Here is a 26,374-nt window from a genome sequence, read left to right on the forward strand (position 1 = left end):
GGGGCTTTAGGCTGGGTGTCTGTACAGCACCTTTGAGATATAAGCTGATGTAAGAAGGGCTATATAAATATATTTGATTTCATTTTAATAAAACTATTCCAAAACATGCATCCTGCTTGCAATAAGGCACAAAAGTAAAACTGCAATAAATTTGTCAAAACAAAATAACTTTTTGTCCAGAATACAAAGCGTTATGTTTGGGGCAAATCAAACAAGTAAAGACCAAGAAGCTCCGTTTTAGATCATATCGTTGTCAATAAAACTGAATTGGGAGCTTCAACAGTGTGCAGGCCTTGTTCTGTACTAGTATTCTTTGTTAGCCCAGCACCTATGTTTTTAAGGATGTGCATATGACCACAAACTTTTCTACAAATCCAACATCACTATTCACATTTTCAAGCATGGTGGTAGCTGCATCATGTTATGGGTATGCTTGTCATCAGCAAGGACAAGGGAGTTTTTTAGGATAAAAAGAAACGGGATAGAGCTCAGCACAGGTAAAATCCTAGAGGAAAACCTTGTTCAGTCTGCTTTCCACCAGACACTTGTTAGACAAATTCACCTTTCAGCAGGACAATACCTAAAACACAAGGCCAAATATACACCGGAGTTGCTTACCAAGATGACATTGAATGTTCCGGAGTGGCCAAGTTATGATTTAAAATGGTTTGAAAATACTTACTGTACATGACTGTCTAGCAATGATCAACAACCAGAGCTTGAAGAATTTTTAAAAGAATAATGTGCAAATATTGTACAATCCAGGTGTGCAAAGCTCTTAAGACGTACCCAGAAAGACTCACAGCTGTAATCGCTGCCAAAGGTGATTCTAACATGTATTGACTCAGGGGGGTTGAATACTTAAATATTTAAGATGTTTTATTTTTTGTATTTTGTGTAGATCATTCACAACAAAATGACAATTAAATCAATTTGAATCCCACTTTGTAACAACAGGTGGGGAAAGTCAAGGGATGTGAATACTTTCTGAAGGCACTGCAGGTTTAGGCTCTGTCTGTCTCACACACACACACCTCTCCAGCAGTACAGATCAGTCAACTCTCCACTGACAGTTTTATTTTAAATGCAAAAAGCCATTTATTGAATGAAATGTGTTAACACTTTGATTGAAATGTTCTGCTACACATGATGTAATATTTACATGTTACTTTATTAAACATCTTTACAATGCTGAGATGAGGTCTGACTTTTCTCCTGTAGTTGTTTGTCCTTTCATTTTCTCAGTAAAGATCAGTCCGTGATGGTTCCTGTGTGTTGATCAAAACTACAGAAAACCAGCAGAGGGAGTCACTGAACTATATAACACACCTGGGTTAAATACATGGCAGGCACTGGAATTGCGGCTGATTGCATACGTAGGGACCATGTCACTATCGTCAAACAACCATAAAATCTGCAAAGAAACCAGTGGCATTCCCGGTCTTTATTGAAGTTATGCTACGACCTGGAATGCCACCATTGTCTATCATCTGGAAGAAACTCAACCCACTGACAGCACAGCATTACCTCTCCTCAACAAGCGTTAGCTTCATCCCTCAGAATCGCCTCAGTATTCTGTTCTCTGATTGGCTTAGAGCTAGATGTGCTCAGAGTTCCATTGGTTCTGACTGGCAAGTCTCAGTTGTTAGGCCTCCCAGTCGTCCTCGTCTTCAGCGGTTGGCTGATGGGGGGCAGGAAGAGGCGGGATTACATCGGACATCCTAGCGAATGCGCTGCCAGAACCAGCTGAGCCCTCCCCAGAGTCCCCGCCTCCAGGACCCTTACCAGAGATACCTAGGAAACACACACACCACGATCACCGACACAGAAATACTTATACACCATTATCAGAGTCTTTACGACAATAACCCAGGGGAGATGAGTAAAGGAGGGAGGGACAGGCAGGGAGAGGGATGTGCTCACCTTTCCTTCGCATGGCCAACTTATTGAAGAGATCTGACATGAAGTCTCCTCCACTGGCTGCTGCTACCACTGAGAGGGAGGGAGAACACAGTAAGAAAGCAGTGAAGCAGAGATGATGGATTCCATTTCTATGTCCTTTTTAGTACAGTGGAGAGAGACCAGAGAAGTTACATTACTGTAGCTACATACTACATAAATAGTATAGCTGGTGAACAACTGTAGTAGTTTTCATGACTTGCTCAAATGAACCCAACTGTTAAATGTTGGTGGCCCGGCAGCAACTGAACCAGCAATGATGACGGGACTTACTCTCACACATATTCTCGCTCCCTCACATGCGCTCATAGCAAATGTCAGAGACTAAAACAGCATGTAGTTAAATCAGTGCTTAATGAAGGTGATGTTTATACATCTAAAAGGTCATGCAGCCCTGAGCTATTCTCTATGACTAGTTAGGTAACCCTGTGGTGTGTCTTTACACACACTAACACTATGTCCCAAATATGCTCTGTAAGTTAAAGAACTGGAGGCGGGTAGCATTGCTCTGTTGGTGCTACATGTTCTCAAAGAGTCACCAGATTCAAGACTGATTTCTTGCTTGTTATTCAAGTGGAGAACCAAGACACTCAACCAATGGCAATCTGTTTATTTCTCTCTCCCTCTATTCTTCTTCTTCTTCCTCTCTCTCCCTCCCCCTCTTTTTCTCTTACCTTGTTCCTGTTCCTTCTGTTTCTTCTTTTCCATCTTGCGTTCTTTGATGTTGCGTAGTTTGGCCTTGCCGATGCCTCCAGCGTTGCGGATGGACTCTAGTAGACTGGCCCGGCTGTTTGATTCAACCACCTCGCTGGGAGCCCCCGCTATAGGAGCTGGACGTAAACCCACAGTTGTAGAGGAGTGTGTGTGTGTGTGTGTCTGTGTGTGTGTGTGTGTGCGTGTGTATATATACTTACATACAGTGCATTCGGAAAGTATTCAGACCCCTTCCCATTTTCCACATTTTGTTACGTTACATGACTTATTTACATGACTTATTACGTGACTTATTTTAAAATGTATTAAGCTAAAACAGGTTTTTAGAAATTTTAGCAAATTGATTAAAAACAGAAATAAGTATTCAGACCCTTTGCTTTGAGACTCGAAATTGAGATCAATGGAAACAGGATGCACCTGATCATCCTTGAGATGTTTCTACAACTTGATTGGAGTCCACCTGTGGTAAATTCAATTCATTGGACATGATTTTGGAAAGGCACACACCTGTCTATACAAGGTCCCACAGTTAACAGTGCATGTCAGAGCAAAAACCATGCCATGATGTCAAAAGAATTGTCCGTAGAGGTCCGAGACAGGATTGTGTCGAGGCACAGATCTGGGGAAGGGTAAAAAAAACATTTATACAGCATTGAAGTCCCCAAGAACACACTTGCATCCATAATTCTTAAATGGAAGAAGTTTGGAACCACCAAGAGTCTTCCTAGAGCTGGCTGCCCGGCCAAACTGAGCAATCGGGAGAGAAGGGCCTTGGTCAGAGAGGTGACCAAGAACGCAATGGTCACTCTGACAGAGCTCCAGAGTTCCTGTGGAGATGGGAAATCCTTCCACATGACAGCCCCCTTGGAGTTTGCAAAAAGGCCCCCAAAGGACTCTCAGACAATGAAAAACAAGATTATCTGGTCTGATGAAACCAAGTTAAACTCTTTGGCCTGAATGCCAAGCATCATGTCTGGAGGAAACATGTCACCATCCCTACGGTGAAGCATGGTGGTGGCAGCATCATGCTTTGGGGATGTTTTTTAGTGGCAGGGACTGGGAGACAATTCAGGATCAAGGGAAAGATGAACGGAGCAAAGTAAAGACAGACCCTTGATGAAAACCTGCTCCAGAGTGCTCAGGACCCCAGATATGGGCAAAGGTTCACCTTCCAACAGGACAACGATACTAAGTACACAGCCAAGACAACACAGGAGTCTCTGAATGTCCTTGAGTGGCCCAGCAAGGGCCCAGACTTGAACCCGATCGAACATCTCTGGAGAGACCTGAATATAGCTGTGCAGCGACGCTCCCCTTTCAACCTGATAGAGCTTGAGAGGATCTGCAGAGAAGAATGGGAGAAACTCCCCAAATACAGGTGAGCCAAGCTTGTAGTGTCATAACCAAGAAGACTTGAGGCTGTAATCACTGCCAAAGTTGCTTCAACAAAGTACTGAGTAAAGGGTCTGAATACTTATGTAAATGTAATATTTCCGTTTTTTATTTTTAATACATTTGCAAAAATGTCTAAAAAACTGTTTTTACTTTGTAGGGTAGGGTATTGCGTGTAGATTGATGAAGAATATATATATTTACACATTTTCAAATAAGGCTGTAACGTAACAAAATGTGGAAAGTGAAGGGGTCTGAATACTTTCCGAATGCACTGTATGTAGTGTGTGCGTGTGTGTGTGTGGTACCTGTGCTCCGAGTGCGGTTGGGTTCAGCAGGGCTGTCTGCAGGTGGAGGTGGGGGAGGAGGTGGAGGAGGGGGGAGACCAGGGGGAGGGGCGGGGGTGTGTGTGGGCTCTGGTGGGGGAGGAGGGGGAGGAGGCGGGACTGCAACTTGGAACTGAGAACCTGTAACACAAACAAACAACAAAACATCAACCAATAGAAACAGTTCCGTAAGTTGACATGACCGATTTCCAGGAAAACTTCTATTTAATCCACACAATAGAAACAGCGTGTGTACCAGACATGTCCTCCCCAGTGAAGGTCGGTAGTTCAGGGAAGGTGTGTGTTGGTCCAGAGGGCGCGATGCCTGGCCCCAGGTCTTGGCTGTAGGACAAGTCGTCAGCAATGCCTGGCAAGTCTGGTAGGTAGGAGGGAACGTCTATCTCTGGGACCTGACCTAGGTCTGGAACATAGAAGTAGCTCTCTGCTGTCTACAGGGGGACAGATGGAGAGGGAATGAGAGAAGAATGGAGAGAGAAAGTGTCCTAATTCAAAAGGTACACTTTAGCCTGTTTGCAAGGCCCTTTGAAATAATCTTTCAGGTCTCCAGTTCTTTAGTGAACACATGTAAGGGAGTGCATGTGTACGGTGTGTGTGTACCTGTCTCTCCAGCTGTTCTCTCTTGGTTATGGATAGCGGAGCGTCAAATGGTTTCTCTTCCTTCTCTGTCTCCAGAGTGGTGTGTGTCTTAGTCACCGCCCCCGCCAGGGGGTCCAGGAACACATACTTCTTATACCTAAACACATACACAAACAGTTAGGAGTGTGTGTTAAGAGTGTGTGTGTGTGTGTTAAGAGTGTGTGTGTGTGTGTGTGTGTGTGTGTGTGTGTGTGTGTGTGTGTGTGTGTGTGTGTGTGTGTGTGTGTGTGTGTGTGTACTAACAGGTTCTCTGTAGTATTAAACAGCAGCAGGGAGCTGACAGAGGAGATGTTTCGAGGCAGACCGCCCAGCCCCTCTTCGGTCTCATCCTCTGAACGCTTCTTACTGCTCACACACACCGGGTAATAACACAACTTCTCCTAGAGGGGGATATAGAGACAGGGGGTGTAAAACAAGAGAAGACCGATATTAAATGAGTCTGGTAAGAACCTACTTTTCTTTAAAAAACACAAATGGCCACCAGACATAAACATGCATCAGCATTGCTTTCCACCCCTGTTTTGAACAAAGAAAGAGTTGTTTATTTTACCTTTATTTAACCAGGTAGGTTAGTTGAGAACAAGTTCTCATTTACAACTATGACCTGGCCAAGCTAAAGCAAAGCAGTGCGACACAAACAACAGAGTTACACATGGAATAAACAAACATACATTCAATAACACAATAGAAAACAATCTAAATACCATAATATTATATATATATATATAATATTAAATAAAAAAATAGTTACAGTAGTAGCTTTCGGTAGAGACAGCCTCGCAGGCAAAAGAGAGAGATGCAGATTCAAAGACTGATTCAAATACCCTGTGGTTTAGTGTCTGCAGACAACCAGACTCCAAACCACATGAATAACTCCCACTCTTTCCCTTTTCGTCATCAGCCTCTGTCTATTTCTCTCTCCCCCAATCGCTCCCTCTCTCCGCAGCGCATGAGGCTTCATAAATAATACATCTCTGAGCCAGGTAAGCACACAGGAAATATTGTTTCCCTCTCTCAAACAGCACAAAATACTACTGTTCCTGGAAGTTTTCGATTCCGGCAGCGAGGGAGATCTCATGGGTGTTCACTATCAATAAACACACATCTTCACTGCTGAGCTAAGGTGCAAACACACACACAACTGTGGTGTAAAGTAACTAAGTAAAAATACCCTGACACCCAAAAGTACTCAATATATTTCAAATGCTCAGGCAGGAGAGTAATACGGTCCAATTCATATACCTGTCAATATAATATGTTGTCATCGCTACTGCCTCTGATCTGGTGGACACTCACTAAACACAAATACTGCATTTGTAAATTATGTCTGAGTGTTTTAGTGGGAGCCCTGGCTGTCTGTAAATACAAAAACAAGAACATTGTGCCTTCTGGTTTGCCTAATATAAAGGAATTTCATGTGTAGAATTTTTTTTTTACTTAAGTATGACTATTTTTTTCCCACCACTCTACTTAAGTATTTAAAACAAGATACTTTAAAACTTTTACTCAAGAAGTATTTTAATGGGTGACTTTCACTTGAGTCATTTTCTATTAAAGGTATCTTTACTTTTACTCAAGTATGACAATTGAGTACTTTTTCCACCACTACACACACACAGTAGTTTCCTGAGGGTAGTTTTAGTCAGGGCTTCTCATGTCATGTCCCCAGGTCAGAACAGGTCTGTCCTTAGGCAGGTCAAGTCAGGTCAGAGCCTAATCTAGCGGTAGGTGTCTCCCAGCCAGGTCAAAACCCATCACCTCAGTCCCAAGGTTTGTCTATGCAGCTGTTAAATACCTGTGGACTCAGCTGTACGGTTGAGTGGAGCAGAATGTACACTACCGTTCAAAAGCTTGGGGTCACTTGTTTTTTTAAAATGAAAGCACATTAAGTCCATTAAAATAACATGAAATTGATCAGAAATACAGTGCAGACATTGCTAATGTTGTAAATGACTATTGAAGCTGGAAACGGCTGATTTTGTATGGAATATCTACAGTGGCGTACAGAGGCCCATTATCAGCAACCATCACTCGTGTTCCAATGGCAAATTGTGTAGGCTAATCCAAGTTTATCATTTTAAAAGGCTACTTGATCATTAGAAAACCCTTTTGCAATTATGTTAGCACAGCTGAAAACTCTAGTGCTGATTAAAGAAGCAATAAAACTGGCCTTCTTTAGACTAGTTGAGTATCTGGAGGATCAGCATTTGTGAGTTCGATTATAGGCACAAAATGGCTAGAAACAAATAACTTTCTTCTGAAACTCATCAGTCTATTCTTGTTCTAAGAAATGAAGGCTATTCCATGTGAGAAATTGCCAAGAAATGTAAGATCTCGTACAACACTGTGTACTACTCCCTTCACAGAACAGCACAAACTGGCTATAACCAGAATAGAAAGAGGAGTGGGAGACACCGGTGCACAACTGAGCAAGAGGACAAGTACATTAGTGTCTAGTTTGAGAAACAGACACCTCACAAGTCCTAAACTGGCAGCTTCATGAAATAGTACCCGCAAAACACCAGTCTCAACATCAACAGTGAATATGCGACTCCGGGATGCTGGCCTTCTAAGGCAGAGTTCCTCTGCTCAGTGTCTGTGTTCTTTTGCCCATCTTAATCTTTTATTTGTCAGTCTGAGATATGGCTTTTTCTTTGCAACTCTGCCTAGACAATGGGCCTCTGTACACCTATGTAGATATTCCATAAAAAATATCCAGCTATAAAAGTTATTTACAACACAAACAATGTCTACACTGCATTTCTGAGCAATTTAATGTTATTTTAAGGGACAAAAAAATGCTTTTTTTATTTTTTATTTTAAATTTTACCCCTTTTTCGTGGTATCCAATTGTTGTAGTAGCTACTATCTTGTCTCATCGCTACAACTCCCGTACGGGCTCGGGAGAGACGAAGGTTGAAAGTAATGCGTTCTCCGATACACAACTCAACCAAGCCGCACTGCTTCTTAACACAGTGCGCATCCAACCCGGAAGCCAGCCGCAACAATGCGCCCGGAGGAAACACTGTGCACCTGGCCACCTTGGCTAGCGCACACTGCGCCACAGGAGTCGCTGGTGCGCAATGAGACAAGGACACCCCTACCGACCAAGCCCTCCCTAACCCGGGCGACGCTAGGCCAATTGTGCGTCGCCCCACGGACCTCCCGGTCGCGGCCGGTTACGACAGAGCCTGGGCTCAACCCAGGGACTCTGATGGCACAGCTGGCGCTGCAGTACAGCGCCCTTAACCACTGCGCCACCCGGGAGGCCTACAAGGACATTTCTAAGTGACCCCAAACCTTTGAACAGTCGTGTATCTTGAGTTGAAGCCAAAAAGGCATGGTCATATTTAATTTATCTAAACAGCTAGGACTATACTGCTATAAAACTGTGCATTTAAACTATACATATATCAGCTGTAATGGGCAGCTTTAGCTGCGGAGGAGACAGTGCTTTCTGTGTCCAAAATCCAAAAATCTGTATGCTTATAAGAAATCCTGCTATGCCCTCAGACGAACCATCAAACAAGAAAAGCATCAATACAGGATTAAGATTGACTCCTACTACCCCGGCTCTGACGCTCGTCGGATTTGGCAGGGCATGAAAACTATTATGGACTACAATGGGAAACCCAGACACGAGCTGCCCAGTGATGTGAGCCTACCAGACGAGCTAAATACCTTTTATGCTCACTTCGAGGCAAGCAACATTGAAGCATGCACCAGCTGTTCTAGATGACTGTTTGATAATGCTCTCGGTAGCCGATGTGAGCAAGACCTTTAAACAGGTCAACATTCACAAAGCCGCGGGGCCAGACAGATTACCAGGACGTGTACTAAAAGCATGTGCGGACCAACTGGCAAGTGTCTTCACTGACATTTTCAACCTTTCCCTGACAGAGTCTGTAATACCTATATGTTTCAAGCAAGATCACCATAGTCCGTGTCCCCAAGGAAGCGAAGGTAACCTGCCTAAATTATTCCTGCCCCATAACACTCACATCGGTAGCCATGAAGTTTCAAACAGTCCTGAGTAGCAGAGTTTCACTGCCAAAAATAAAATTAAACCATTTAGTGTTGAACAACACAATGTCAAATACAGGTAGCCTAGTCAAATAATTAACATCCAATCACATTAACCGTTACTCTGTCCTGGGAATTCCACTAACGATCCGTATGTAGCCAAACGTAGCTGCTGCTCATGTTGGCATCTGTACTGATGGCACAAAAGCCATGACAGGGAGACATAGTGGAGTGGTAACACACATGCAAGCAGTTGCTCCCAATGCCACTTGGGTACTCTGCAGCATGTAACGAGAGGCTCTTGCTGCCAAGGGAACGCCTGACAGCTTGAAAGACATTTTGGACACTACAGTGAAAATGTTTAACTTTGTTAAAGCAAGGCCCCATGTATTTATACTCCCATGTATTTTCTGCACTATGCAATGATATGGGCAGCGATCATGTAACGCTTTTACAACATACAGAAGTGCGCTGGTTATCAAGGGCAAAGTAGACACGGTTTTTTTTTTTTTAATTGAGAGATGAGCTCAAAGTTCTTTACTGACCATAATTTTCACTCGTCTGACCACTTGCATGATGACAAGTTACTCACACGACTGGCCATCTGGGTGATGTTTTTTTCTCAACTGAATTATCTGAATCTAGGATTACAGGGACTCTCCTCAACTATATTCAATGTGCGGGACAGAATTGAGGCTATGATTAAGAAGTTGGAGCTCTTCTCTGTCTGCATTAACAAGGACAACACACAGGTCTTTACATCATTGTATGATTTTTTGTGTGCAAATTAACTCAAGCTTATGGACAATGTCATATGTCAAAATATAGCGATATAGCGAAGCACCTGAGTGAGCTGGGTGAGCAATTACATTTACATTTAAGTCATTTAGCAGACGCTCTTATCCAGAGCGACTTACGCAGGTACTTTCCCGAAATGGATGACACAAAAAACTAGATTCATTATCCCTTTCATGCCCTGCCTCCAGTCCACTTACCGATATCTGAACAAGAGAAGCCTGTGCCTGAATCAGAAGCCTGTGCCAGACTTCTGGATTGGGTTGTGCTCAGAGTATCCTGCCTTGGCAAATTGCGCTGTTAAGACACTGTTGTCCTTTGCAACCACGTACCTATGTGAGAGTGGATTCTCGGCTCTCACTAGCATGAAAAGTAAATAGAGGCACAGACTGTGTGTGGAAAATGATTAAAGGCAGACTCTCTCCAATACAACCCAACATTGCAGAGTTCAAGCATACCCTTCTCATTAACTTGTGATGAGTTATTCACAATTTTCGATGAACAAAAGGTTTTATATGTAAGATGGTTAAAAAAAAGAGCAAAATGATTGATTATCATTATATTATTATTTGTGCCCTGGTCCTATAAGAGCTCTTTGTCACATCCCACAACCCGTGTTGTGACAAAAACTCACTTATTCTTATGTTTAATAAATGTATCATATAGTGTGTGTGGCAGGCTTTTAAACAATGGCAAAAAACAACATTTGAGAGCACGCTGACCCTGGTGCTAGAGGGGGTATGCAGCTGGAGGCTAAATGTTTGAAGGGGTACTGGACTATAAAAAGTTTGGGAACCACTGCCCTAAACCCACTCTAATTCGCATACCGCACCAACAGATCCACAGATGACGCAATCTCAATCGCACTCCACACTGCCCTATCCCGCCTGGACAAAAGGAACACATATGTGAGAATGCTGTTCATTGACTACAGCTCAGCGTTCAACACCATAGTGCCCACAAAGCTCATCACTAAGCTAAGGATCCTGGGATAAAACACCTCCCTCTGCAACTGGATCCTGGCCTTCCTCACGGACCGCCCCCAGGTGGTAAGGGTAGGCAACAACACGTCTGCCACGCTGATTCTCAACATTTGGGCCCCTCCGGGGTGTGTACTTAGTCCCCTCCTGTACTCCCTGGTCACCCACGACTGCGTGGCCAAACACAATTCTAACACCATCATTGTGGACTACAGGAAAAGTCGGGCCGACACCAAGACAGTTGTGAAGAGGGCACCACGACAACTTTTCCCCCTCAGGAGACTGAAAAGATTTGGCGTGAGTCCCCAGATCCTCAAAAAGTCCTATAGCTGCACCATCGAGAGCATCCTTACCGGTTGCATCACCACCTGGTATGGCAACCAACTGCTCAGCATCTGACAGTAAGGTGATACAGAGGGTAGTGCATACGGCCCAGTACATTACTGGGGCCAAGATTGCTGCCGTCCAGGACCTATATACTAAGTGGTATCAAAGGAAAGCCAATAAAATTATCAGAGACTCCAGCCACCCTAGTCATAGACTGTATTCTCTGCTACCGCACGGCAAGCGGTACCGGAGCACCAAGTCTAGGAACAAAAGACTCCTTAACAGCTTCTACCCCCAAGCCATAAGACTGCTGAACAATTAATCACATGGCCATCGGACTATTTACATTGACCCCCCCATTTGTTTTGTACAATGTTGCTACTCGCTGTTTATTACCTAAGCATAGTCACTTCACCCCTACCTACATGTACAAATTACCTCAACTAACCTGTACCCCCACACACTGACTCAGTATCAGTACCCCCTGTATATAGCCTCATTATTGTTATTTTATTGTGTTACTTTTTATTATTTTCAGCTAGAGTTTATTTGGTCAATAGGGCTTGGTTAAGGGCTTGTAAAGTAAGCATTTCACAGTACGGTCTACACTTGCTGTATTCGGGGTGCATGTGACAAACAAAGTTTGATTTGACCTCTTTGTACTGCAATGTTTTGCAGATGATCAAATAAAGTATTGTATTTGTGTGTTTGTCTGTGTTACCTGCAGGTCCTTGTCGTCAAGGGGTCGTAGTTTGGCCTGTATGTGGTATCTGGGGCGTGTTTGGGAGGCGGGGTCTGTGGCTCCACTGAAGATGGAGGAGTAATCCTGGAGACGATCTGGAGCTGGATACTTAGCACTGGAGAACACCTACACATTGTCACACATCAAAATCTCGTAGTACTCGAAAGTATTGTAAGTAATCTGTTTTGCAGATATCTGCAACTCTGTGTGTGAAGCGTGTTACCTTGGTGGCCTTCTTGCTGCCTTTGATCTTGTCGACGCGGGCCTGGGCCAGCCTAATCCGATCTGTCACACTCTGCAGCTGACAGCGATTCTGCTCTACACTCTCAGACACCCTACACACACACCAGGGGAAACTCAAAGTGTAAATGCGTGGGTGTGTGTATGTTCTGCTGATCAATTTCATTTTGTTTTTTTGTGATCAAATGTTTATTCAGCAAACAAGAATAAATACAGCACCAGTCAAAAGTTTGGAAACACCTATCTCATTAAAGGGTTTTTCTTTATTTTTACTATTTTCTACATTGTAGAATAATAGTGAAGACATCAAAACTATGACATAACACATATGGAATCATGTAGTAACCAAAGAAGTGCTAAACAAATCAAAATATATTTTAGATTGTAGATTCTTCAAAGTAGCCCCCCTTTGCCTTGATGACAGCTTTGCAAACTCTTGGCATTCTCTCGACCAACTTCACGAGGTTGTCACCTGGAATGAATAGGTGTGTCCAAACTTTTGACTGGTACTGTACATACAAAATGAAGTGACACCCCCCTCCCCCATCACAATCCCACCCCAGTCGAGGACCTTAGGGACAAAATTAAATAAAAATAGATGGTTCAAATTAACAAATAAAAAACGAATCAAAGCAACACATCAAAGTGTTTCAGTGGCATTAAGACATTGGTTCAAAGGGTCTTTTTTAGCTCTATGAATGCAAGCAGTAAAACGCTCCATATCAATTACATCCAAGAAAGCGAGGATCCATTGACGGATAGAAAGTGTGTGGAGGCTTCCATCGTACTGCAATATTCTTTTGCAGCAGTTTGGCCAGCAAGAAGAATGCGCTTCTGACGAAGAGATAAATGAAGTACAGAGAAATCATATCAAAGTCAAACAAAAGGAGATACAGGAATATTTTTTGACAACAGAGTGGATAAGTTCGAAGCTACTTCATCCCAGAATACAGACACCAGAGAGCATTCCAAAACCATGTGTATAAAGGTACCAGGTTCATTAAGAGGGCACAATGTACAGGAAACATTGCTTATGAAGTATGTGTGTGTGTGTGTGTGTGTGTGTGTGTCAATCCAATCAAAATCAACTCAAATGTACTTGTCACATGTGCCGAATACAACAACCACCTTACCGTGAAATTCTTACTTTCAAGTCCTTAACCAGTTAAGAAAATATTAAGAAATAAACTAAAGTGAAAAAGGAACACAATAACGAGGCCATCTTCAGGGGGTACCGGAACAGAGTCATTGTGCAGGGGTACAGGTTAGTCAAGGTAATTGAGGTAACATGTACATGTAGGTAGGGGTAAAGTGACTATACATAGATAGCTGATAAACAGCAAGTAACAGCAGTGTGTTAAAAAAAATGCAAATAGTCCAGGTATAATTGTTTTATTAATTGTTCAGCATTCTTATGGATTGGGGGTAGAATCTGTTATGGAGCCTTTTGGACCTAGATTAGACATTCTGGTACCGCTTGACATGCAGTAGCAGAGAGAACATTCTATGACTAGTGTGGCTAGAGTCTTTGACAATTTTTTGGGCCTTCCTTTGACACCGCCTGGTATAGGGGTCCTGGATGGCAGGAAGCTTGACCCCAGTGATATACTGGGCCATACGCACTACCCTCTGTATTACCTTACGGTCGAATGCCGAGCAGTTGCCATACCAGGCGGTGATGCAACCGGTCAGGATGCTCTCGATGGTGCAGCTGTAGAAGCTTTTGAGGATCTGGCTACCCATGCCAAATCTTTTCAGTTTCCCAATTGGGAATAGGTGTTGTCGTCTCCTCTTCATGACTGTCTTGGTGTGTTTGGACCATTCTAGTTTGTTAGTGATATGGACACCAAGGAACTTGAAGGTCTCGACCCGCTATACTATAACCCTGTCGATGTGAATGGGGGTGTGTTCTGCCCTTCTTTTCCCGTAGTACCCGATCAGCTTCTTTGTCTTGCGCACGTTGAGGGAAGAGGTTGTTGTCCTGGCACCATACCTGCCAGGTCTCTGACCTCCTCCCGTCTGTCTCATCATTGTCCGTGATCAGCCCGACCACCGTTGTGTCATCAGCAATTTTAGTGTTGGAGTTGTGCCTGGCCACGCAGTGGAGTGAACAAGTACAGGAGGGGACTAAACATGCACCTCTGAGGGGCTCCCGTTTGAGGATCAGATGTGTTATTGCCTACCTTTACCACTTGAGGGTGGCCAGTCAGTAAGTCCAGGATCCAGTTGCAGAGGGAGGTGTTCAGTCCCAGGGTTCTTAGCTTAGTGATGAGCGTTGAGGGCACTATGGTGTTGAACGCTGAGCTGTAGTCAATGAACATCATTCTCACGTGTTCCTTTTGTCCAGGTGGGAAAGGGCACTGTTGAGTGCAATTGAGATTGCGTCATCTGTGGATCTGTTGGGGCGGTATGCAAATTGGAGTGGGTCCAGCGTTTCTGGGATGATGGTATTGATGTGAGCTATGACCAGCCTTTCAAAGCAATTCATGGCTACAGATGTGAGTGCTACAGGGCGGTAGTCATTTAGGCAGGTTACCTTTGCGTAATTGGTCAGGGAGAAGTTGAAAATGTCAGTGAAGGCACTTGTCTGTTGTCACATAGAAACTTAAATTAGAAGGAAGGATGTTTTTGATACTTTATACATTTGTATGACAAACTATTTTTGAGAAAATCATGAAAGTGGCCATTCTGGCCCTTTTTAGATTGATACATGCCTTCTGTTAGACCCTATCATCTGTAAACTGTACATACTACAGACAACATCTGTCATTATACTACTTATAGTGAGTTCTAAAATAGAGTATATTAATTCTGAAAAACACATTTTAACATTCATTTATTCTACATATAAAAATGACATTTTTGATGTTCATTTTGTTGTTCATTTTAAGACATATTGTTTTGAACAATATACTCTTCAAGTACATACTATTTCCAGAGTGGGCTCTCTGCTAATTCTGATGTTCTGATCAAATTTCATGAGCACCAATAACACATTGAATGGTAAATGGATTCAAAGTGAACTCCCCCTGCTGGTGATTTACTGAATGTGCAATCCTAAAGGAGGGCTGTGATTTGTTAATGACCTATAATGTACAGTGGTTGCTCAACGAAAAGTTTTGCGATTATGCTGCGGGACTTACGAGGTTATTTGTGGTTTAGTACAGTACCCTGTGTCACTACTTCATTTCTTCAGACCAGTGCAAGGGGGAGTTAGAGCATGGATTTTGCTATTGGGTCCCAAGGCACTACTGTGTCTCTAACTGACAATAAGTTGGCGGCATAAGCCAAAATAGAAACTGATAAATTGTGCACGACTTCAGTATTACTTACTAAAACTGTTGTTACACTAAGGTTTTTATTCTAAGAGAGACTTAGACTACAATTAGGGTGTGGAAATGTTAGGACTATTTTGCTCTTACTGTGGTACTGTAGCCTACTCCCGCCCGGTCACATTGCACCCGAGTGGCACAGCGGTCTAAGACATTGCATCGCAGTGAAAACTGCGTTGCTACAGATGCTGGTTCAATACCCGTGCCGGCCGCAACAGGGAGACCCATGAGGCGATGGTAGGCTTTTGGTTTCTCTCCCTCTAAAAACAGAAATAAATTATTCTAAATAACAAACTGGCTTTATTTACAAATTAGTAACAATGTCTCACCAATGTCTCACAAATTACTAACAACGTCTCAAGAAAACTTGAGGTCACCGAGAAAGTCTGGACATGGCCTGCTCTCCCTTATGTAAGGAATTAGGCACTTTAACATGTTTACTACAGTATGTACTGTAGGCTGTTTACTTGTCAGACTTCACAGTAGCCTAAAACAAATGCAGGTGGCTTCTATCTTCAAAATGTTTTAAATGCTTTATTATACAAATGTTTAAAGTGCGTGTGGGCATCCTCATGCAACAGCTAAATGTCAGATAAAGCATACAGTGTAAAGTACTGTATTTCTTCATCAGTATCTTTATGCTTTTATTAATAAAATAATGATAAAAATACTCTTTCAAACACACAAGGTCACGTTGAAAAGTGCCAATTATGGCTATTAGCAGGATAATAAAATCTTGCCTTGGAGGGTAGGGGGAGAATTGTATCATAAAATTACTTTCTTAGTTAGATTGGCTGTATCACAACCGGCCGTGAATGGTTGCAATTTCAACTCAATCCACCAGAAAATACAGAACAAATAATACAACAAATATTGTGGTCAAACTCAAATATACTAATTGATAAAAACTTTATCAATTGGATCTTTGAACATGTGGAAGGGGAAAAAAGTTATTATTATTATTAAACCCTGTTTTTCACAAGCGTAGCAGGCTGTGAATTCTGCAAACGTTTCTAGGATGGGCTATTAGCAGGACAATATAAACTCAGCTAAAAAAGAAACATCCCCTTTTCAGGACCCTGTCTTTCAAAGATAATTCGTAAAAATCTGTTTTCACAGATCTTCATTGTATAGTGTTTAAATAACGTTTCCCATGCTTGCTCAATGAACCATAAACAATTAATGAACATGCACCTAGGGAACGGTCATTAAGACACTAACAGCTTACAGACGGTAGGCAATTAAGGTCACAGTTAGGAAAACTTAGGACACTTAAGAGGCCTTTCTACTGACTCCAAAAGAAAACTGCCCAGGGTCCCTGCTCATCTGCGTGAACGTGCCTTAGGCATGCTGCAAGGAGGCATGAGGACTGCAGATGTGGCCAGGGCAGTACATCTGAACATCACACCTACAGGGCAGGTACAGGATGGCAACAACAACTGCCCGAGTTACACCAGGAACGCACAATCCCTCCATCAGTGCTCAGACTGTCCGCAATAGGCTGAGAGAGGCTGGACTGAGGGCTTGTAGGCCTGTTGTAAGGCAGTTCCTCACCAGACATCACCGGCAACAACATCGCCTGTGGGCACAAACCCTCCGTCGCTGGACCAGACTGGACTGGCAAAAAGCGCTATTCACTGATGAGTTGTGGTGTTGTCTCACCCCTGATGGTCGGACTTGCGTTTATTTTAGAAGGAATGAGTGTTACACAGAGGCCTGTACTCTGGAGCGGGATCAATTTGGAGGTGCAGGGTCAGTCATGGTCTGGGCGGTGTGTCACAGCATCATCGGACTGAGCTTGTTGTCATTGCAGGCAATCTCATTGCTGTGTGTTACAGGGAAGACATCCTCCTCCCTCATGTGGTACCCTTCCTGACATGACCCTCCAGCATGACAATGCAATCAGCCATACTGCTCGTTCAGTGTGTGATTTCCTGCAAGACAGGAATGTCAGTGTTCTGCCATGCCCAGTGAAGAGCCAGGATCTCAATCCCATTGAGCATGTCTGGAACCTGTAGGATCGGAGGGTAAGGACTTGGGCCATTCCCCCCCAGAAATGTCTGGCAACTTGCAGGTGCCTTGGTGGAAGAGTGGGGTAACATCTCACAGCAAGAACTGGCAAATCTGGTGCAGTCCATGAGGAGGATATGCAATGCATTACTTAATGCAGCTGGTGGCCACACCGGATACAGACTGTTACTTGTACATTTTGACCCCCCCTCTGTTCAGGGACACATTATTCCATTTCTGTTAGGCACGCCTGTGGAACTTGTTCAGTTTATGTCTCAGTTGTTGCATCTTGTTATGTTCATACAAATATTTACACGTGAAGTTTGCTGAAAATAAACGCAGTTGACAGTGAGAGGACATTTCTTTTTTTGCTGAGTATATATAGCCTACCAGCTGTGGTCAACAATTTCAGCATAATTTCAGCGCTGCTCTGAAACTAGCATGGAGAAACTAAAATGTTCAATTATATTCCATGATATTCTTAAAATATATGTGTTGACTGAATATAAGCAAGGCATGTCTGCTAAAGGCACAGTCATATAGCCTACATAAAGCTGAGTGACTCACTCATTCATGGCTTTGGATCAAAATAAATAAGTACCAACATTCTTAGTCTTTAATAAAGAAATGTTTTGGTTATCCTGACCTGGTCATCATGTACTGTATTATAATAGCCCATTACAGGTTATTAGCAGGACAATAAGACTCTTACCAACACCTCTCTGTATGTTGATACCTTGTGCAAGACAATTGATCAGCATTAAAAACTTTGTGGATTATTATTATTACTATTAATTCATTTAGAATTTTATAAAAGCCCCTCAGATATTCTCACAGATCAGATTTGTCGTAATGAAAAATGCCCCTTAGATATTAATTTAGAATCCTCTAAATGTAATTATTGGCGGAGAGTCACGTCATTGAATTTTTTTTTCTCTTCAATATACTGTAGGCCTACCGTAGGCGACATGAGGCGACATGACAGCCTACTCCCGACCGTCACGTTGGACAGCGCCATATTTTCCTTTCAATCCTAACGAAAACCCTGAGGGGTTTGTTTTTTGTTTTACTTGGAAATAGAAACACCATAATATTAATCAAATTAATTAAGCTACATTTCTTAAAATCAATCCCATATATGACGTTCTTACAAAAAAGCTTTAGAATTCTTTAGTACAGCCATTATTGAAGGCTATCAAATGCTTCTCGAAGATGCCCTCTGGTGGTCAAACTAGCACTAACTAGCATTAATGGTAACACTGGCTGACAATTAAATAACGTGCCATTGAACTCTGTGGCAGTCCGTAAGATGTGTTGCAGTATGACGCAACTTTTAAAGGAGGAACCACTGTTCATTTCTATGTATAAGATGGGTATATATATATATGGATCATATAAGTACCAGAGAGCCCACTATGGAAATTTGATGTGTTTGAAGAGTATATTGTTCCAAGCAATATGTCTAAAAATAAGCAAAATCAAAAAGGGTTGAGATATTCCTATTAATCTTTTTTATGTTGATAAAATGACATATTATGACATATTTCAGAATCTAGACATAGTTCATATTTGAAAGCGCATTGTATAATGACACCAATATATTGTCTTTATCGTGTACAGTTCACAGCCTAAAACGGACACTTTCATCATGATTTTCTTAAAAATGATTTATGATACAAATGTAAAAATCATGTTGAACATCCTTCCTGCCAATGAAGTCTCTGTGTGAGAATTCCCAGAACAATCTGAGATACCAAAATATTTTCCACTCCCGCTGGCATGGAATAAATCAGGAGGATCTTTGCTACCAAACAACACATATAGCACATGCTCTTATTGGACAACTTATACTCCTCGATCTCAGTGTGTGCGTACCTGGTAAAGATGTCAGTAGAGATGGTCTCTAGATAGAGCAGGGCATCTGCTATCTGGTGAACAGCCTCCTCTCTCCTCAGGTCTGACTGGATCAGAGGCACAGAGTACACCTGACCCTCGAGACACTGCTTCACACTCATCCTACAAACACACACGAAACAATGAGTGAGTGATGAATGAATGAGAGAGAAAAAAATCCTCTGCATTATCATTGACAGCAGACTCCTACATTTCCTCAAATGTCAAATTGGCTTCTTACCAAATTACTGTATGACAGACCACGTATTCACCCTGCACACCCTTATTGACAAACAAACAAAACAAAAGCCTTTTCATGCTTTGTTGATTTCAAAACAGCTTGACTCAATTTAGCATGAGGGTCTGCATTATAAATTGATGGAAAGCGGTGTTGGGGGGGAAACATCCAACATTATCCAATCCATGAACGCAACAAATGTGAGGTTTAAATTGGCAAAAAAAAACACAAACATTTCTTTCCTCAGGGCCGGGGGGTGAGACAGGAATGCAGCTTGAGCCCCACCCTCTTCAACATTTATAGTGAACAAAAATATAAAACGCAACAGACAACAATTTCAAAGACTTTACTGAGTTACAGTTCTTATAAAGAAATCAGTCAATTGAAATAAATGAATTAGGTTCTAATCTATATATTTAAAATGACTGGGAATAAAGCTATACATATGTTGGTCACAGATACCTTTAAAAAAATTGAGGCGTGAATCAGAAAACCAGTCAGTAGGGCCTCCCGGGTGGCGCAGTGGTCTAGGGCACTAGCTGCAACTCCCGTACGGACTCGGGAGAGATATCACGAAATTGGGGAGGACGCATGCTTTCGACCTTCGTCTCTCCCGAGCCCGTACAGGAGTTGTAGCGATGAGACAAGATAGTAACTACCAACAATTGGATACCACGAAATTGTGGAGAAGAGGGGGTAAAATTCAACAACAAAAAGTCAGTATCTGGTGTGGCAATAATTTGCCTCATGTAGCGCGAAACATCTCCTTTACATAGAGTTGATCAGGCTGTTGATTGTGGCCTGTGAAATGTTGTCCCACTCCTCTTCCAATTGCTGTGCGAAGATGCTGGAACAGGTGGCTTATGGTAGAGAAATTAACATTAAATTATCTGGCAACAGCTCTGGTGGACATTCCTGCATGCAACTTGCATGCTCCCTCAAAACTTGAGGTGGCATTGTGTTGTTTGAAAAAACTGCAGATTTTAGAGTGGCTTTTTATTGTGTAATGACCATGCTGTTTAAATCAGCTTCTTGATATGCCACACATCAGGTGGATGGATTATCTTCCCAAAGGAGAAATTGTCCCTAACAGGGATGTAAACAAATTTGTGGACAACATTTTAGAGAAATAAGCTTTTTGTGCATATGGAACATTTCTGGGATCTTTTATTTCAGCTCATGAAACATGGGAACAACACTTTTCATTGCGTTTATATTTTTGTTCAGCGTATATCAACGAATTGGCGAGGGCACTAGAACAGTCTGCAGCACCTGGCCTCACCCTACTAGACTCCGTAGTCAAATGTTTACTATTTGCAGATGATCTGGTGCTTCTGTCCCCAAACTAGAAGGGCCTATCGCAGCACCTAGATCTTCTGAATAGATTCTCTCAGACTTGGGCTCTGACAGTCAATAACAGTGTTCCAAAAAAGGTCCAGTTGCCAGGACCAGCACCACATTTAACTTCCACAAAGATGTGAACAATCTGAGAGACAAGGCAAGAAGGGTCTTCAACACCATCAAAATAAAGATCAAATTTGACACACGTGTGTGGCTCAGTTGGTAGAGCCTGGCACTTGTAATGCCATAGTTGCGGGTTCGATTCCCACGTGGGAACAGTAACAAAAATATATGCACTCACTACTGTAAATCAATCTAAATAAGAGTGTCTGCTAAATGACAAAAATGTAAAACATACCCATTAGGATCTGAGTGGAATCAGTTATATAACACATTGCCCAATATGGTTGTGAGGTCTGGGGTCCACTAACCAAGAATTCATAAAAAAATGGGACAAACACCCAATTGAGACTGCATGCAGAATTCTGCAAAAACATCCTCTGTGTAAAACACCAAATAATGAATGCAGAGCAGAATTATGATGATTCCCGCTAATTATCAAAATCCAGAAAAGAGCATTAAATTCTACAACTACCTAAAAAGTAGCGATTCTCAAACCTCCACCCACTACTCTGGACGGTTCTGACTTAGAATATGCGGACAACTACCTAGTAGAGGTCGACCGATTATGGTTGTTCAACGCCGATACCGATTATTGGAGGACCAAAAAGGCTGATACCAATTAATTGGACAATTTTTTTACATTTATTTGTAATAATGACAATTACAACAATACTGAATGAACACTTATTTTAACTTAATATAATACATCAATAAAATCAATTTAGCCTCAAGTAAATAATGAAACCTGTTCAATTTGGTTTAAATAATGCAAAAACAAAGTGTTGGAGAAGAAACTAAAAGTGCAATATGTGCTATGTAAGAAAGCTAACGTTTCAGTTCCTTGCTCAGAACATGAGTACATATGAAAGCTGGTGGTTCCTTTTAACATGAGTCTTCAATATTCCCAGGTAAGAAGTTTTAGGTTGTAGTTATTATAGGAATTATAGGACTATTTCCCTCTATACCATGGCAAAACGCACAAAAGTGCTGTTTGAATTAATGTTTACACGCCTGCTTCTGCCTACCACCGCTCAGTCAGATACTTAGATACTATGTATGCTCAGTCAGATTATATGCAACGCAGGACACGCTAGATAATATCTAGTAATATCATCAACCATGTGTAGTTAACTAGTGATTGTGATTGATTGTTTTTTACAAGATAAGTTTAATGCTAGCTAGCAACGTACCTTGGCTTACTGCATTCGCGCAACAGACAGTCTCCTTGTGGAGTGCAAGGAGAGAGAGGCAGGTCGTTATTGCGTTGGACTAATTAACTGTAGAGTTGCAAGATTGTATCCCCCGAGTTGACAAGGTTGAAATTCTGTCATTCTGCCCGAACAAAGCAGTTAACCCACCGTTCCTAGGCCGTCATTGAAAATAAGAATGTGTTCTTAACTGACTTGCCTAGTTAAATAAAGGTATAAAATAATAATAATAATAAAATACATTTTTAAAAATCGTCAAATCGGCACCCAAAATTACCGATTTCCGATAGTTATGAAAACTTGAAATCGGCCCTAATTAATCGCCCATTCCGATTTATCGGTCAACCTCTAATACCTAGGTGTCTGGTTAGACTGTAAACTCTCCTTCCAGACACACATTAAGCATCTCCAATCCAAAGTCAAATCTAGAATCGGCTTCCTATTTCGCAACAAAGCATCCTTCACTCATGCTGCCAAACATACCCTCGTAAAACGTACTATCCTACCGATCCTCGACTTCGGCGATGTCATTTTCAAAATAGCCTCCAACACTCTACTCAACAAATTGGATGCAGTCTATCACAGTGCCATCCGTTTTGTCACCAAAGCCCCATATACTACCCACCACTGCGACCTGTATGCTCTCGTTGGCTGGCCCTCGCATCATATTCGTTGCCAAACCCACTGGCTCCAGGTCATCGATAAGTCTTTGCTAGGTAAAGCCCCGCCTTATCTCAGCTCACTGGTCACCATAGCAGCACCCACCCGTAGCACGCGCTCCAGCAGGTATTTCTCACTGGTCACCCCCAAAGCCAATTCCTCCTTCAGCCGCCTTTCCTGCCAGTTCTCTGCTGCCAATGATTAGAACGAACTGCAAAAATCTCGGAAGCTGGAGACTCTTACCTCCCTCACTAGCATTAATTAAGCACCAGCTGTCAGAGCATCTCACAGATCACTGCACCTGTACATAGCTCATCTGTAAATAGCCCATCCAACTACCTCCTTCCCATACTGTTATTTATTTTGCTCCTTTACACCCCAGTATCTCTACTTGCACACTCATCTTCTGCACATCGATCACTCCAGTGTTTAATTGCTATATTTGTAATTATTTCTCCACCATGGCCTATTTATTGCCTTACCTCCCTTATCCTACCTCATTTGCACACATTGTATATTGACTTTTTCTATTGAATTATTGACTGTATGTTTGTTTACTCCATGTGTAACTCCATGTGTAACTCTGTGTTGTTGTGTCGCACTGCTTTGCTTTATCTTGGCCAGTTCGCAGTTGTAAATGTAAATGAGAACTTGTTCTCAACTAGCCTACCTTGTTAAAAATGAAAGAGTATATAGCCATAATATAACATTTGAAATGTGTCTATTCTTTTGAAACTTGTGAGTGTAATGTTTACTGTTCATTTATGATGGGTTATTTCACTTTTGTTTATTATCCATTTCACTTGCTTTGGCAACATAAATATATGACTCCCATACCAATAAAGCTCTTTGAATTAAAATGTGAGAGACAGATGGCGCAGGGACAAAGGGATATTGCTAATGGAACTCTCTCTCTCTCTGACAGCAGAATGCAGAAACAAACCGCTTTACCCGTTCTGTCTTTTCACCATCTGTCAGCAAAGATGGGTAGCGAACGTCATAGCTGCTTCTGAGCTTTCTTCTTTGTGGAGTTTAACGACGGTTGGCATCCAATATGTTGCATTACCGCCTCCAGATCAACTAGTATTAATCCATTACACTTTCTGATACAAAATGGGAAAGGGGAAATGGGAGAAAACCTTACAAAAAAATACTAATATAATGTTTTATTACCATACCAACTAACCCTACACTCATTAATACCCACCACCTTATTCCACTACCTGAACCCTATCTGATCCTATCCCAGGCCAAAGACAGAGGACGGGACACTACCACTCAACACACCCTGTAACTCTTCTGAAGTCAAATCTTGTACCCCCAAGTACTTCTCTGCAGCTGCCACCACAACATCTATTTTCTGTTGATAATCATTGCTATGAACGCTAAGAAGCCAACCTTACTGAAACATATATCACTCATTGGCCTATCCCTCTATTCTGGACCAGATGTACTATTCACAGGGATCCTATCAGAATTCCTCACCCTTGATCCACTCTCCTCTACCTTCTTCACTGCCTCAAAATAGGACATATTCTGCACTACTCTGACCCTGGCCACCTCAACCTGCCTCTTTCACACAGGACACCGTTGATCCCCTGCAACACGGGCACCCCTACACAACTTTCCCGGCCGAAACTACACATTCTTCTGTCCCATGTCCTCCTGCACACTTCCCACATCTTGGAATCTCCCTCCTACACACTTCCGCAACATGCCCATTAACGCAACACCTGTAACACTGCAGTGTATTCGGCATAAAAGCTTTAACAGTATAACTCATATATCCTAACATTACTGGTCAGGTAAAGACTCCGAATCAAATCTCAAAAGAGCAGACTGTCACCTCTGTTTCATCAAGCTCCCCATCGCACAAACACCAGGAATCTTCCATTTAAATTGTTCCACCTTTACACACAGCCGCGGGAAATAGTTTGGGGGTGGGGTGCTGCGATTATTTTGCTGGCGGGGAGGAGGGGGGGATGCAGAAAAGATGTATAGCCGGCGCTGAAGACATCTATATCAGTCCGCTAATACAGGACAAAGGGACTGGTTCCAACCTCGTAAAAAATCTCACTCCCACTGGACCAAATGTATCTTTACCATAACCATGTCCATCAATGCAGGGCTCGGGCTTCGAGCTCCTCACAACACCTTCTACCCCTTCCATTTCACCTCCAAAACTCAAACTGGCGTCCGACTCACTCTGAACTTGACACCAATCATCCTCGACATACAGAGGGTTAATTGTTATTGATACCTTCAACAGATTCAAACCTATCCTCTGCATCCCTCAGTCTTTTCAAAGTCCTCTCTCTTTGCCTCCAATCCTCCTTCCTTAATCAATTACCCGACTCCTGAAAATATATAACTTTTCCAAACCGAAATATCCTTTCAGCTTCCTCGAGAGTCATACTAAACCTGCGTTACAACTCAACCAGTTAGTCTAACATTTCCGAGGTTCCTCGTTCCGACCTGTACATGAACGCGGCATCTGTGTCGGTCTCGGCTGACTGTCATGTGACGGGGTTTACCACTTCCCACCCTCAGATCCAGGAAGGCATGTTCTGTCAGCTGTCCTTCACAGATAATCAATAACTGTGTGTGTAGGATAACAGATAACTAACTCGGGAGTGAAGCAACAGCCTTGACAGCTCATCTTTATGTTTATGTCTCATATTATATGACAACGTTAGTATTCTTAGCAAGCTAGCTAGGTCACGTTAGCATTGTCCAGTTAACTAATTAGTCATGTGCAGCGAGACCATGTAAATCCTGTCTACGTGAATTTCTCTACTACGAAAATACTTAACACCAGAGAGCTTATCATAATCATGCCCGCTCTGGGCAGAGACGCTACCCGGCTCCATCCCCAGGGCCGTGGACCCATATCTCGGCACTGACACTCACAAATTATTAAAATAATCACTAAGCTTTCTTATGATCGATAATATAATTAAGTTAATGTATGTTTCATTGGTCTTACCTGACCACTGACAGCATATAGTGTGTACACGGCCGCTGAGAGTTCTTTCTTCGATGAGGCTTAACGTCGGTTGGCATCCAATATGTTACATTACCGCCACCTACTAGACTGGAGTACAACTCGCTTAATACTTTGCTTGAAAAAAATAAATATATAAACAAATAACCTACCATCTAATACTACACTCGCAAATATTCAAAATAAAAATAACACCATCATACTCCACTATTTAAAAAATATTTAGCCCTGCCTCATGCCAACAACCTGAAAGGATGGGACACCACCACTAAACACACCCTGTAACTCGTCTGATGTCAAGTCTCGCACACCCAAATATCACTCTGCATCTGCCACCATAACCTCAATTTTCTGCAACTTACATTCCATCCTTGCAGGCCAGTTGATAACCATTGCTATAAATACTAAAA

The 26,374-nt window shown here is 42.3% G+C and overlaps 1 protein-coding gene across 3 annotated transcripts; it reads right to left on the reverse strand.

Moving 5' to 3' along the window:
* Positions 1 to 858: 858 nt before the first annotated feature.
* On the reverse strand, positions 859 to 26,068 carry LOC118401166 (WASH complex subunit 1-like). Of its 3 annotated transcripts, none has more exons than XM_035798453.2 (11): positions 25,947 to 26,068; positions 19,373 to 19,513; positions 12,139 to 12,250; positions 11,895 to 12,041; positions 5,292 to 5,428; positions 5,010 to 5,145; positions 4,648 to 4,840; positions 4,374 to 4,532; positions 2,634 to 2,789; positions 1,924 to 1,992; positions 859 to 1,794 (listed from the first exon to the last, which is right to left on the reverse strand). In XM_035798453.2, exons 1-11 carry the CDS (start codon positions 26,021 to 26,023, stop codon positions 1,646 to 1,648), a joined length of 1,476 nt encoding a protein of 491 aa, XP_035654346.1. In that variant the 5' UTR covers positions 26,024 to 26,068; the 3' UTR covers positions 859 to 1,645. The 3 variants fall into 3 exon arrangements, with proteins under 3 accessions (XP_035654346.1, XP_035654348.1, XP_035654347.1); XM_035798455.2 differs by lacking the exon at positions 25,947 to 26,068 and adding an exon at positions 25,436 to 25,458; XM_035798454.2 differs by lacking the exon at positions 25,947 to 26,068 and adding an exon at positions 23,912 to 24,063.
* Between the last annotated feature and the right edge of the window lie 306 nt (positions 26,069 to 26,374).

This window comes from Oncorhynchus keta, chromosome 22 (genome assembly GCF_023373465.1).
Source record: "Oncorhynchus keta strain PuntledgeMale-10-30-2019 chromosome 22, Oket_V2, whole genome shotgun sequence".
NCBI lineage: Eukaryota > Metazoa > Chordata > Actinopteri > Salmoniformes > Salmonidae > Oncorhynchus > Oncorhynchus keta.

Coding starts and splice junctions, on each gene's coding strand:
- LOC118401166 (XM_035798453.2), bottom strand. CDS start 26,023: ATGCCAACCGACGTTAAGCCTCATCGAAGAAAGAACTCTCAGCGGCCG. Junction 12,251..19,372: donor TCTACTGACATCTTTACCAG/GTACGCACACAC, acceptor GTGTGTGTGTAG/GGTGTCTGAGAGTGTAGAGC. Junction 1,795..1,923: donor GTTGGCCATGCGAAGGAAAG/GTGAGCACATCC, acceptor TGTGTTTCCTAG/GTATCTCTGGTAAGGGTCCT.